General features: G+C 41.2%; 1 protein-coding gene across 7 annotated transcripts in view; it reads left to right on the top strand.

The window, feature by feature from the left end:
* LOC122552723 (tetratricopeptide repeat protein 7A-like) overlaps window positions 1–12493 on the top strand; it is a 421938-nt gene that overhangs the window by 254773 nt on the left and 154672 nt on the right. For all 7 annotated transcript variants that reach the window (XR_006312460.1, XR_006312459.1, XM_043695624.1 and 4 more), the window contains one exon: window positions 9461–9595. Coding sequence is in view for 5 of the 7 variants with exons in the window: in XM_043695624.1 (XP_043551559.1) it covers window positions 9461–9595 (135 nt within the window). In the remaining 2 variants the exon portion in view is untranslated. The remainder of the gene's footprint in view (window positions 1–9460; window positions 9596–12493) is intronic.

Here is a 12493-nt window from a genome sequence, read left to right as displayed (position 1 = left end):
GGACAGACTCCCTCCGGCCACCTCACCATGTCACAACTCACCTAGTCCAACACTACCAGCAGGGCCATCAACTCCCACCCTCACTCATTCCCTCCCTTTCTCCCATTCCAGGAGAAGGAGCCTGGAATAGGACAGAAAAGGCCAACCCGGGTGATGGAGAGGCCAACCCGGGTGATGGAGTGGCGGATATCCGTTCCCTCATCCCCCTACCCTGATGTGTGGAGAGGATCCTGGAGAGCTCCGGAGAAGACCAGGAGGCCCTGTGTGGAGATTCGGAAACATCCACGTCCCACCAACCGAATAAAGGAGCAGAGTTCAGTAAAGAGCAATTCTCAATTCAAACCTGCTGTCAGTTCCAACCTCATCTCTCTCACTCGCAGAAGAACAGATACCCCATTGGACAGAGATGCAGGCATTGAAATACACAGACGTATTGGTAAATACCCCAAAATCCACAAACCTCATAGTCCCACAACCCCGCACCGCCCGTTTCTACCGCCTGCCCAAAATCCACAAACCTGACTGCCACGGCCGACCTATTGTCTCAGCCTCATGTACCTACATTTTACCAAAGCATGTCCTCTTGGCAAGCCATCTTTTCCTTTGGCTGTTCTTGAAACATTGGCCAGTGGAGAGTCTTCCCCCTTTTTTTTTGTGGCACTTTTTATACTTTTTTTGCTCTTTTTCTCTGACCCACAACCTTCTGTCTCTTCTACTCACAGGAATATGTAAACGCAAATCTCGCTCCAAATACCTGAAATACTTGCTCAGCTGAGTGATAATCTGTGCCATTTTCTTATCCTAGATTTGGAAATGATTCACGAATTGAACTCAGTAAACTCTACACATTGAGAAATTTATAAATAATGTCGGGAATGCAATCTGCATATTGATGCACATGCATCAATTTGGGGAGAAGAAGACATTGATCTCCAGTCAGTTGCCCCATCTGAGCAAACACTGGTGATTTGATTAATGGCTAAGAATAAGAGTTCTCTGTTGATCCTTGGCCATCTCTTACAATCCACTTCACAAAAGGTCCACAACATTGAAGTGGAATTGACTGCAAAGGCACGAGCCCATGGGCTCTGGGCTTCGAGTAATGCCATCTGAAGATCTGGCAGATTTGGGCTAAATATTCATGGCCAAAATAATCATTTTAGCAAAAGAGAAATATTCTCACATTACACAATTGAGCTCAAGAACTCAGACTCCAGTAAGAAAGGCTGAATTTGGGAAGGGTCCATGTATAGAAAGTAAAGTTGTGCTCATTATTATGAGGGAGAAGACATACATAGTCAAGAGTAATTTAATAAGTGCTCTTATACAAGTACATTTTTGAGTCAGCATCATAACAGGAAATAAAGAAGATAGGCATGCTGTAATTTACCCAGCTGAAACTTGAGTCAAAGTGAATGTGCCAAAACTGCATTTGCAATGTGCTTAACTGTTGGCATAACTGAAACATTGAATTCAATCTGAGCGATTCACTCTGGTTTATTATAAATTTGTGATAGTTTATTTGCAATCCTGTACCGTGTACTTTTAAGGCCCTGCGGATTGTCTTTTGGTTCTCTTCCATCCACAATATCATGTACATATTGGGCTGTTACATTGCAGTGACATCATTGTTCATGGTAACTTTATTTGTACTTTGTTCACCTGTAATACTAATGGATAGGAGAAACAAAATATCTTGTATATTAACAGATGGCCAAGAGATGCATTGCTAATGAGAGAATGCCATGCCAGGTTTCTCTCATCTGTAAAACCGTGTTGAGATCATTCAAGATTGTTCATATCTGACCATCTGTTCTGTATATTAAATGAAATCAGTTAGTTTGAAATTTACAACACAGCAAACAGGAGTTAATTTGATACATTTGTGATTTGGTAAAACTATCTTTGATTTTAAGAAAAATTAGAAATTAACAGCCAGATAATCTGTTTATCAGAAAATAGGATATCAGACAAGCTGAGGAAATTTCCTTTGTGGGGCCCCTGGCCAGATCAGGGCCTGCCTTCTAAGTTAATTCCCACACCTCCCTCCCGAGATTCTTGAATTGAGTCTTCTGTCTACCTCCTCTCTCTGCTCAGATGGACCCCTGATCACATATTTATTTAGGCTTTTTCACATTGGTCTGCCATAATAGCACCACCATCTGATTGGCCAGTAACTCTGTAGGCAGTACATCCTCCTGAGAAAGGGTTGGAAGTCCAGCCTCAAAGTAATTGATCTTGCTCCCAAAACTAAATAACCACATGGCAGCCGCCAACATTGAGAGAGAACTTAACCTTTGACGTCTTTGTTATATGGAGTTGTTGGGGAGATGATGTAGGGACCAGGTGCCCTGTAGAATCCATTCCATTAGTTTATTCACAGATAAAGTGAATTAGGACTTCAATCACAACAGGAATATCACAACTCAGGAACTCATTTTGTAGGGATCCCTAATCATGTTCGTGTGTGTTTTGACAACCTTAGATTTGGAAACAGTACTTTAAAGAAAACTTATAGTTTCTTTTAAATATTTTTGGAATCTCTAATTGTTTTAAAAATGACTGAAAGGAACTTTTAAGCGTTTACATCAATATTAAAGGGCTCAATATTAATTTTGTTATATAATGAGAAATATTGATCCTTGTTACCTTTAACTTGGATCTAATACCAAGCTTAGACAAAAGGCATATCACTGAACACACAGACAAACAAGCTATTGATGAAGAACAAAGAGGAGCTACAGGCAGGAAACAGTACATAGGTGTAGTTATAAAGAGAAAGTAGACAGCACAGAAAGAGCAACAGCGCATTTATGTGAAGAAAATCACAAACACTCTATGAAAAAGTCAGGTGTCTGTTTGACGGTAAGAAGGAAAAGAATTCAAGAAACACTTGGAAGAGCAATGCACTAAAAGGGACCGAATCCAATAAAGTGGTTCAAACGACACAGGCTTGGGAAGGAGCTAAGGGTTTGGATCAGAGAACCAGATCATGAACAGCACATTCTTGGCTGGTCAGTTGAAAAGGAAGTCTGGAAAGCTGCGTGATCAGAACCAATGTGATTCATGTGACAGAGCATTCATAAACATGCGGCTTGTCAGCACAAACTGTATCTAGGGAACACTGATGGAATATGCCTGACAGTGAATGTGTCTGGAATGTGATTGAGTTGAAAAGGCTGAGACTGCGTATGTTTTGTGTGGCGAGTGATGCGAGTGTATATGATTGAGTAGAACATCCATTATTTAAAATTTTTTTTCTTGGAAATATTTTGAAATATTTCATTCTGTTAATTTGCATTTAATTTGTTTTAGTTCTCAATTGTGTTAAAGTGAATACTATTTTTAAAAGAAAGTAGAGGAGATGCGGTAGATATCTGGTAGATTAAGTAATTCAAATTCAGTTAGTGATCAGGAACAACAGGATGTGACTGTAAGTGAGGCAGGTAGGAGGATTCTGAGTTCAGGAGTGGAGGAGCCTCAGACCTTGACCTTGTCCAACAGGTATGAGATTTTTTGCTCCCTGTATGGATGAGGAAAAGGGCTGTGGACAGGATGAGCCAGCTGACCATGGTGCAGAAAGTCATTCAAGAGCAGGAAGCAAAGAGACAAATAGTTGTTATCTGCGATTCTATGATTGGGAGGGGAACAGATAGTATCCTTTGTGAGCCTGATGGGAGTTCCGCATGGCGTGGTGCCAGAGTGCAGGACATCTCCAACTGGCTTGAAAGGATATTGGATCAGTAGAGAGAAAATCCAGTTGTTGTAGTCCACGATGGCACAAACAACATAGGCAAGGCTAGGAAGGAGGACTTGTTTGGGGAGTATCAAGCACTAGGAAGGAAATTGAAGAACAGGTCCTCGAGGGTCATAATCCCGAGGGATTACTGCCCAAGCCACGTGCAAATTGGCATAGGGATAAGAAAATTAGGGAATTAAACACGTGGCTAAGAGATTGGTGTGGGAAAGAGGGATTCCATTTCATGGGACATTGGCATCAGTTTTGGAACCGGGGCGATCTGTACAGATGGAACCGTCTCCACCTGAACCGACCTGGATCCAGTGTTCTGGCAAAAAGGATAAATAGGATGGTCAGTAGGACTTAACTGTGAGTCAGGGGAAAGGAAAAGGAAAGCAACAGGGAATATGGAGTCAAGTAGAAAGATAAGCAGCAAGTTAGCATGTGTGCAGGGTTTAAGTTCAAGGCAGACTAGGAATGAAGCAAAAAGGAAGGATAACTTAGGACACATTACTGGAGATGATGGAAATCATGAGGATAAGAAAATTAGTATTAAGGTGCTTTACCTGAATGCTTGTAGTATTCTTAACCAAGTAGATGAATTAAAAGCACAAATCATCATGAATGATTAGCATGCAGTAGGCATCACAGACTTGGTTGCAGGAGGCTCAGGACTGGCAGTTAAACATCCAAGAATTTACAACTTATCGAAAAGACAGGGAGGTGGGGAAAGGGGGCGGGGTTGCCTTGTTAGTTAAGAATGAAATTAGACCTATGGCATTGAATGACACAGGGTCAGATGATGTGGAGTCTGTGTGGGTGGAGTTGGGGAATCACAAAGGCGAAAAAACCATAATGGGAGTTATGTACAGACCTCCTAACAGTGGTCAGGATCAGGGCCCAAGATGTACCAGGAAATGGAAAGGGCATATCAGAAAGGCAAGGTCACGGGTGATTATGGGGTCTTTAATATGCAATTGCAGTAGGTGGATAAGGTTGCCAGTGGATCCAAAAAAGGGAATTCATGGAATGCTTACAGGATGGCTTTTTGGAACAGTTTGTGATGAAGCCCACAAGAGAGCAGGCTATTCTGGACTTAATGCTATGTAATGAGCCAGATTTATAAAAGATCTTAAAGTAAGGGAACACTTCGGAGGCAGCGATCATAATATGGTAGAGTTCAGTCTGCAGTTTGAAAGAGAGAAGGCAAAATCGGATGTAATGGTGTTACAGTTAAATAAAGGTAATTACAAGGGCATGAGAGAGGAACTGATGAAAATTAACTGGAAGCAGAGCCTAGTGGGGAAGACAGTAGAGCAATAATGGCAGGAGTTTCTGCGTGTAATTGAGGACACAGTACAGAGGTTCATCCCAAAGAAAAGAAAGATTATCCGAAGGGTGGGGGTGGTGCTTAGACAGCCATGGTTGATAAAGGAAGTCAGGAAATGTATCATAAAAAAAAGAGAGACTATAAAGTGGCCAAGAACACTGGGAAATCAGATGCTGGGAATACTACAAAAGCAAACAGAGGATAACAAAGAGAGAAATAAGGAAGGAGAGGATCAAATATGAAGGTAGGCTAGCAAGCAATATTAGAAATGATAGTAGAAGTTTCTTTCAATACATAAGAAACAAACGAGGCAAAAGTAGAAATTGGGCCAAATTGGTGCAGGAAGGCAAGTGATGGGAGATAAGGAAATAGCTGAAGAACTCAGTAAGTACTTTGTGTCAGTCTTCACAGTGGAAGACATGAGTAATATCCCAACAATTAAGTAGAGGCAAGGGGAATAGTTGAGTAAGATAGCCACTACAAAAGACAAAGTGCTAGAAAAGCTAAAAGGTGTAAAAATTGCTAAATCTCCTGGCCTGGATGGGCTACATCCAAGAGTTCTGAGGGAGGTGGCTGAAGAAATAGCAGAGGCATTGGTTGTCATTTTTCAAAAATCACTGGAGCCAGGGAAAGTCACTGTTTTAACCCCCTTGTTCACGAAAGGATCAAGACAAAAGATGGAAAATTATAGAGCGATTTGCCTAACCTTGGTTATACGTAAAATTCTAAAATCCATTGTTAAGGATGAGATTTCTAAATTCTTGGAAGTACAGTGTCAGATTAGAACAAGTCACCATGGATTTAGTAAGGGGAGGGCATACCTGAAAACCTGTTAGAATTCTTTGAAGAGGTAACAAGTAGGTTAGACCAGAGAAACCCAGTGGATATTATCTATCTAGACTTCCAAAAGGTCTTTGATAAGGTGCTGAGTAAGGCAAGACCCATGGTGTTCGAGGTGAGTTATTGGCATGGATTGAGGATTGGTTGTCTGACAAAAGGCAGAGAGTTGAAATAAAAGGTCCCTTTTTGGATTGACAGCTACTGACGAATGGTGTCCTGCAGGGTTCAGTGTTGGGGCCGCAGCTGTTTACTTCATATATTAATGATCTGGATGAGGGGACTGCGGGCATTTTGGCGAAGTATACCAAAGTTAGGTGGAGAGGCAGGTAGTTCTGAGGAGCTGGAGAGGCTGCAGAAAGATGTGGACAGTTTAGGAGAGTGGTCAAAGAAATGGCTGATGAAATTCAATGTGAGCAAATGCGAGGTCTTGCACTTTGGAAAAAAGAATACAGGCATGGACTATTTTCTAAATGGTGAGAAAATTCATAAAGCCAAAGTACAAAGGGATCTGGGAGTGCTAGTCCATGATTCTCTAAAGGTTGACTTGCAGGTTGAGTCCGTGGTTTAGAAAGCAAATGTAATGTTGCCATTTATCTTGAGGGTTGGAATATAAAAGCAGCGATGTGCTACTGAGACTTTGTACAACTCTAGTTAGGCCCCATTTAGAATGCTATGTCCAATTCTGGGCCCCTCACCTCAGGAAGGACATACTGGCACTGGAACATGTCCAGCAGAGATTCACACGGATCATCCTTGGAATGATATACCTAACATATGATGAATGGCTGAAAATCCTGGGATTGTGTTCATTAAAGTTTAGAAGTTTGAGGGGAGATCTAATAGAAACTTACAAGATAATGCATGGCTTAGAAAGGGTGGATGCTAGGAATTTGTTCCCGTTAGGCAGGGAGACTAGGACCCATGGGCACAGACTTAGAATTAGAGGGGGTCAATTTAGAATGGAAATGAGGAGACATTTCTTCAGCCAGAGAGTGTTGGGCCTGTGGAATTCATTAACTGTCTTCAAGGCAGAGATTGATAAATTCTTAATCTCGCAAGGAATTAAGAGCTCTGGGGAGAATGCAGGTATGTGGAGTTGAAATGCCCATCAGAGCTGAAAATGTGTTGCTGGAAAAGTGCAGCAGGTCAGGCAGCATCCAAGGGCTCATGCCCGAAACGTCGATTCTCCTGCTCCTTGGATGCTGCCTGACCTGCTGCGTTTTTCCAGCAACACATTTTCAGCTCTGATCTCCAGCATCTGCAGTCCTCTCTTTCTCCTTGAAATGCCCATCAGCCATGATTGAATAGCAGAGTGGACTCGATGGGCCGAATGGCCCTACTTACACTCCTATGTCTTATAGTGGTGGCATAGTGATATTGTTGCTGGGCTAGTAATCCAGAGATTTGAGTAATACAGGTGATCCAGATTCAAATTTCACCGTGGGGGACTTTGAAAATTTTAAAAAGATCTGGAATTAACATAGTTTAACAATGACCACGAAACCATTATCAACTGATTGTTAACAAAAAAAAATCTGGTTCACTCATGTCGGTTAGTGGAGGAATTCAGTCGTGTGACTCGACCCACAGTAATGTGGTTGACTCGGAACAGCCCTCTGAAATGGCCTAGTATTAAACTGCTAAAACGTCTTTTTTTTAAAAACGGAGTGAAACTGGATAGACCATCCAGCATTGACCTGGCACCAGAAACAACAATAGCAAATTCATTCCAACCACACCATCCTGAATGGGAATTATATTGCTGTGCTTTCAGTGTTACTGGGTCAAAATACTGGACCAGGTTGGAGAGAACTGAGGTGGAGAGAACTGGGCCTTTTTAACAGCTCACCTCAATGGTTGGCAGCCCCTTTTGACAGTCTCCAAGCTAGATTCAGTGTGCTTTATTCTATCCCACCATTTGGAGCATTTTTTTCCCTGAGGCTGGGAGATATCCTGGCTCTGTATGCCTGCCTTGGAAACAAAATCCCCCAGGCCATTACATGTATGTGAATTCACCAAACATAGTCAAAGAGCTATTGTTTGGATACTTTGCGGTAATTTACTGGAACTAATGGCAACTGGTCATGAATAATAGGAATTACATAAGAACATTATATAAGTAGTTCTGACTTTCTCCTGACTGTAACATCCAAGAGCATTATTCTCTAGTAGGTCCTTGACATAAATAATATCAAATTTGATATTATGAAAATATTAAAAACAAAAACAGTGATGATTCATCTGTACATATGTTGTTTTGGGCAGTTCTTTATAGACAGGATACTGGAACAATGGAGAAAGCCATACACATCATAATTAGGGTGTTGCATGGATGAAAAGTTGAATCATTCTTTTAAAGTTGATCAGTCATCTTTAGAACAAAAAAATGTAAGATTAGATTTAATAGAAATTTTCAAAATTATCAAGGCCAGATGATGAAAGGTTTCCCTGCAGATTAGTGAATTAGTGCCACAGGGTAGAGATCTAAAAATATTTAAATCACAAAGGGAACGATTAGAACTTAAATCCTGTGAATAGTTATTAGAATGTGAAGTACATTACAACTTGCTCCTGAAGCTCTGTCAATTACAATTTCTGAAGTGAGAGAATCTGATTTTATCTCTAAGAATATAGTAGACCTTTTAAAGATTTAAATTAATTCAATCTGCAATATGTCCAATCACTAAAGCAACAATTAATGAAGCAAATAGAATGCTGAACAATTTAGTCAGAAGAATAAGTTTAATGTCAGAGGAAGCTATCCAAATTCACAAACTAGGAGCAGATATAAGTTATGTGACCCCGTACCACTGCTCCAGTATTCAACAAGATGCTGTGTTTTGAATTCTACATTGCCATCTACTCCCTAATAACATTAGATTTTTTTGTTAGGCGACAGAATCAGTCTAGTTCTGCCTTAACCATATTCAATAACCTTGCCTCTTGATTCTTCCAATGTGAAGAGTTCCAAAATTTCACAACCCTCTGAGGAAAAAGAACTCTCATCTCTACCTTAAAAGCAACCCCCTAATTTTAAAACCCCCTTATTTCTGAACTCTCCCACAAGAGAGAAACATCATTTCCACATCTACCTCGTCAAGACAACTCAATATTTTCATGTACTTCAATTAAATCAACCCACATTCTTCTGGACTCCAGTGAAAACAAGCCTAGTCTGTTCCACCTTTCCTCATAAAACGACCTGCTTATCCATGTATGAATCTAGTAAACCACCTCCAAAACATTACACCATTCCTTAAATAAGGAGACCAAATCTGCCCACAGTATTAAAGATGTGGTATTTCTAATGCCCTGTATAATATCTTTATTTTTATGTTTGACTCTTTTCACAATAAAGGATAGCATTTCATTACCTGCTTTAATTATTAGCTGGACTTGTGTACTAATTTTTTTGTAACTCATGTATTAGAATATATAGATCTCTCTGCATCTCAATTCTGTAGTTTAGGTTAGGGAGTTTATTGCATTTCAAATTCTTTGTTGCTCCTTAAAAATAAATACTCTTAACAAATTCGTAATTTTTCTTTCAGGTTCTCTGCGTGTCCCATCAATTGCTGCTTCCCGAATGGAACTGGCCATGTCTGAAATATCTGCACAGAGCACTGCTGTGAAACATGCCCCCAAGCAACTGACCATTATTCTGGAGCAGATATGGCTGCAAGCAGGTATGTGTGTAGAAGTTTCGTTTGGTGTAGCACATGTTTGGAAACTACTGAATATTATAGCTTTCTATATTGCAATGGTACTTTATTGACTGGAAAGCACTTTAGAGATTCTTGAAGTTATGAAAAGTAACTATTTAACAAGCTATTAATAGTACAATATTTAACAATATGGATTACATTATATTCCAACAAAGGAGTTGTCATTTGCGTTTTTGCTGCCTTGGAACCTTAGTAACTTGTCCCATTAGTAGATTGATACAAAAAGCAAAATATTGTAAATCATCCTTTCTGCATCTGAGTCATAATTGCAATAACATCTATGATTCAAGTTCTTTCTTGCCATGTCTAATTTCCAGTGAGTCTGTTTTTGAGTTGATATAAAAGAGTTAGCAAAATGAACAAACTTAAGAGTCAGGGTAGTTAAGAACATCTCCTCTGCAGATGTTTGACAGCTTTGTCAGTTGGTTTATCATCTTTGATAAGTGTTAGTGGCTAAGAAAACCTTCAACTGTAAACTGTTTAGATATTAAAGTAAGTCTTGGAAAACCTGATGGATCAAGGATTAGCAATCACTTTCCTGAATAATTTTGTTTTGCATTCCTATAAACTACATTTTAAAATGGGTTTTAATCTGAAAACAGAAACTGGCATAATCTAACCATTTATAAGAGGAACTGCTGTGCCAATTTGAGTGCTTCATGTATTCTCCTATTTTCATTTTTCTATTAACTCATCCCGAAACATTCAACAAATTCAGCAAGATTAGGAATTTTGATTATTAAAGGATTGATTAGTTAGAGCCTGGCGATTATGATTCCCTTGTTGATTGTTTTCTAAATGCAAGAGAGGTGGTGATAATATAGTGCAGTGTCATATGGAAACTGATATAGATGATATAGCCCAGGAGGAGCATGTGGATGAGAGAGAAGAGTTCAAGAATAGTAGCTCTTTGAGGGGTGGGTAGCAAAGTTATAGCAGGTGATTCACTGGCTATGAATGAATAGATAAGAATGGCAAGTATTATTCCCACCCCCCCCCCCCCCCCTCCCCCCCCTCCCCTCCCCGCCCCTCGCCCGCCTGCCCGCCCAGACACCAGCCCACCAGCCCACCAACTGGAGAGACTTTGGAGGAGGATGATGTAGTCATCTATATCTGAGCCTGCGGCCAAGATGGGAAGAATGAGAAGGTTTAGTTTACAAAGCAAGTTGTCTGTGATTTTTATAAAATCTGTTAGGATACTGTCAGGTTTGGAAATCTGAATGTAGGTCTAGAAGAAACATATTTGGGAAGTGGTAGCATGTTCAAGGACTTTGGTGAGGAATATAAAGTCAGAAATGGAATGGTAGTTTGCAAGAATATCTTGGTGACAAGTTATGGTTACAGTTCAATATGATCCTGGAATATTGAACAGTTTTTACAGGTGAATGCAGTATATTAGGTAGTCAAGTCAGAACTGACAGTGAATGGCTAAACCAGTTAACAATCATATTCACACACCAGCAATCCATGAACTTTAAAAAGCAGAGAGGAGGGCTATACCAGAGGAACAGCGAAGGTGAGAGAGAGTAATTTTGTTTGTTAATGGGGACAGGGCATCAAACTTGGAGGTGACAGCACCGTTGACCAGAATGCAGGACCAAATACGAGACAGTTGGGCTTTTGAATGTGTAGTTTTTTTGTCTTTATTCATGCTTGCTAAATGAACATTGCTGGCAAGACTGGTATTATTGCTCATTCCTAGTTGCCTTGAACCAGATGGCTTGGTTGCCCATTTCAGAGGGCAATGAAGAATCATCCACATTGCAATGTGGTTTGGAGTCACGCACAAGCCAGGTCAGGTAAGGAGGGCAGATTTCTTTGCCTGCAGACACTAGTGAACTATATGGGGTTTTTAAAAATATTAACAACGTTCATCTTAAAGTAACCTTTATATATTGGCCATTTGTTAGCCGAGTTGAGAGTGTGATGCTGGTAAAGCACAGCCAGTCAAGCAGCATCCAAGGAGCAAGAGAATCAACATTTTGAGCATAAGCCCTTCATCAGGAAAGAGTCTTGTTGACCAAAGGGGCTGAGAAATAAATGGGAGGGGGGTGGCACTGGGGGTATGGTAGCTGAGAATGTGATAGATAGATGAAGGTGATCGGTTGGAGAGGAAGGTGGAGCAGATAGGTGGGAAGGAAGATGGACAGGTCAAGATGGTGATGCTGAGTTGCAAGGTTGGATCTGGGATAAGGTTGGAGAAGAGCAAATGAGGAAACTGGTGAAATCCACGTTGATCCCACGTTGTTGGAGGGTCCAAAGGCAGAAGATGAGGTGTTCTTCCTCCAGGTGTCGGGTGGTAAGGATTTGGCAATGGAGAAGGCCCAGGACATGCATGTCCTTGGTCGAGTGGGAGGGGGAGTTGATATTCGGCCACAGGGTAGTAGGGTTGTTTCGTGCATGTGCCCCAGAGATGTTCTCTGAAATGTTCTACCATAGGTGTCCTGTCTCCACAATGTAGAGGAGCAGACACAGTAGATGATGTGTGTGGTAGTTCAGATAAATCTCAGACAGATATAGAAGGTTTCTTTGGGGCCTTGGACGGAGGTAAGTGGGGAGGTGTGGGAACAGGTTTTGTAATTCTTACGGTGGTAGGGGAAGGCGCTGGGAAAGGAGGGTTGGTTGGGGGGGCGGGGGGGTGTGGGCCTGACAGAGTCGCGGAAGAAATGGTTTTTACAGAACGCGGGTTGTGGTGTGGAGGGAAATATATTGTGGGCGGCACGGTGGCACAGTGGTTAGCACTGCTGCCTCACAGCGCCAGAGACCCGGGTTCAATTCCCGCCTCAGACGACTGACTGTGTGGAGTTTGCACATTCTCCCCGTGTCTGCGTGGGTTTCCTCCGGGTGCTCCGGTTTCCT

This window comes from Chiloscyllium plagiosum, chromosome 9, assembly GCF_004010195.1.
Source record: "Chiloscyllium plagiosum isolate BGI_BamShark_2017 chromosome 9, ASM401019v2, whole genome shotgun sequence".
NCBI classification, from domain to species: Eukaryota; Metazoa; Chordata; class Chondrichthyes; order Orectolobiformes; family Hemiscylliidae; genus Chiloscyllium; species Chiloscyllium plagiosum.
Note: the sequence above shows the minus strand (reverse complement) of the source record. Positions and strands in the feature narration are given on the sequence as shown.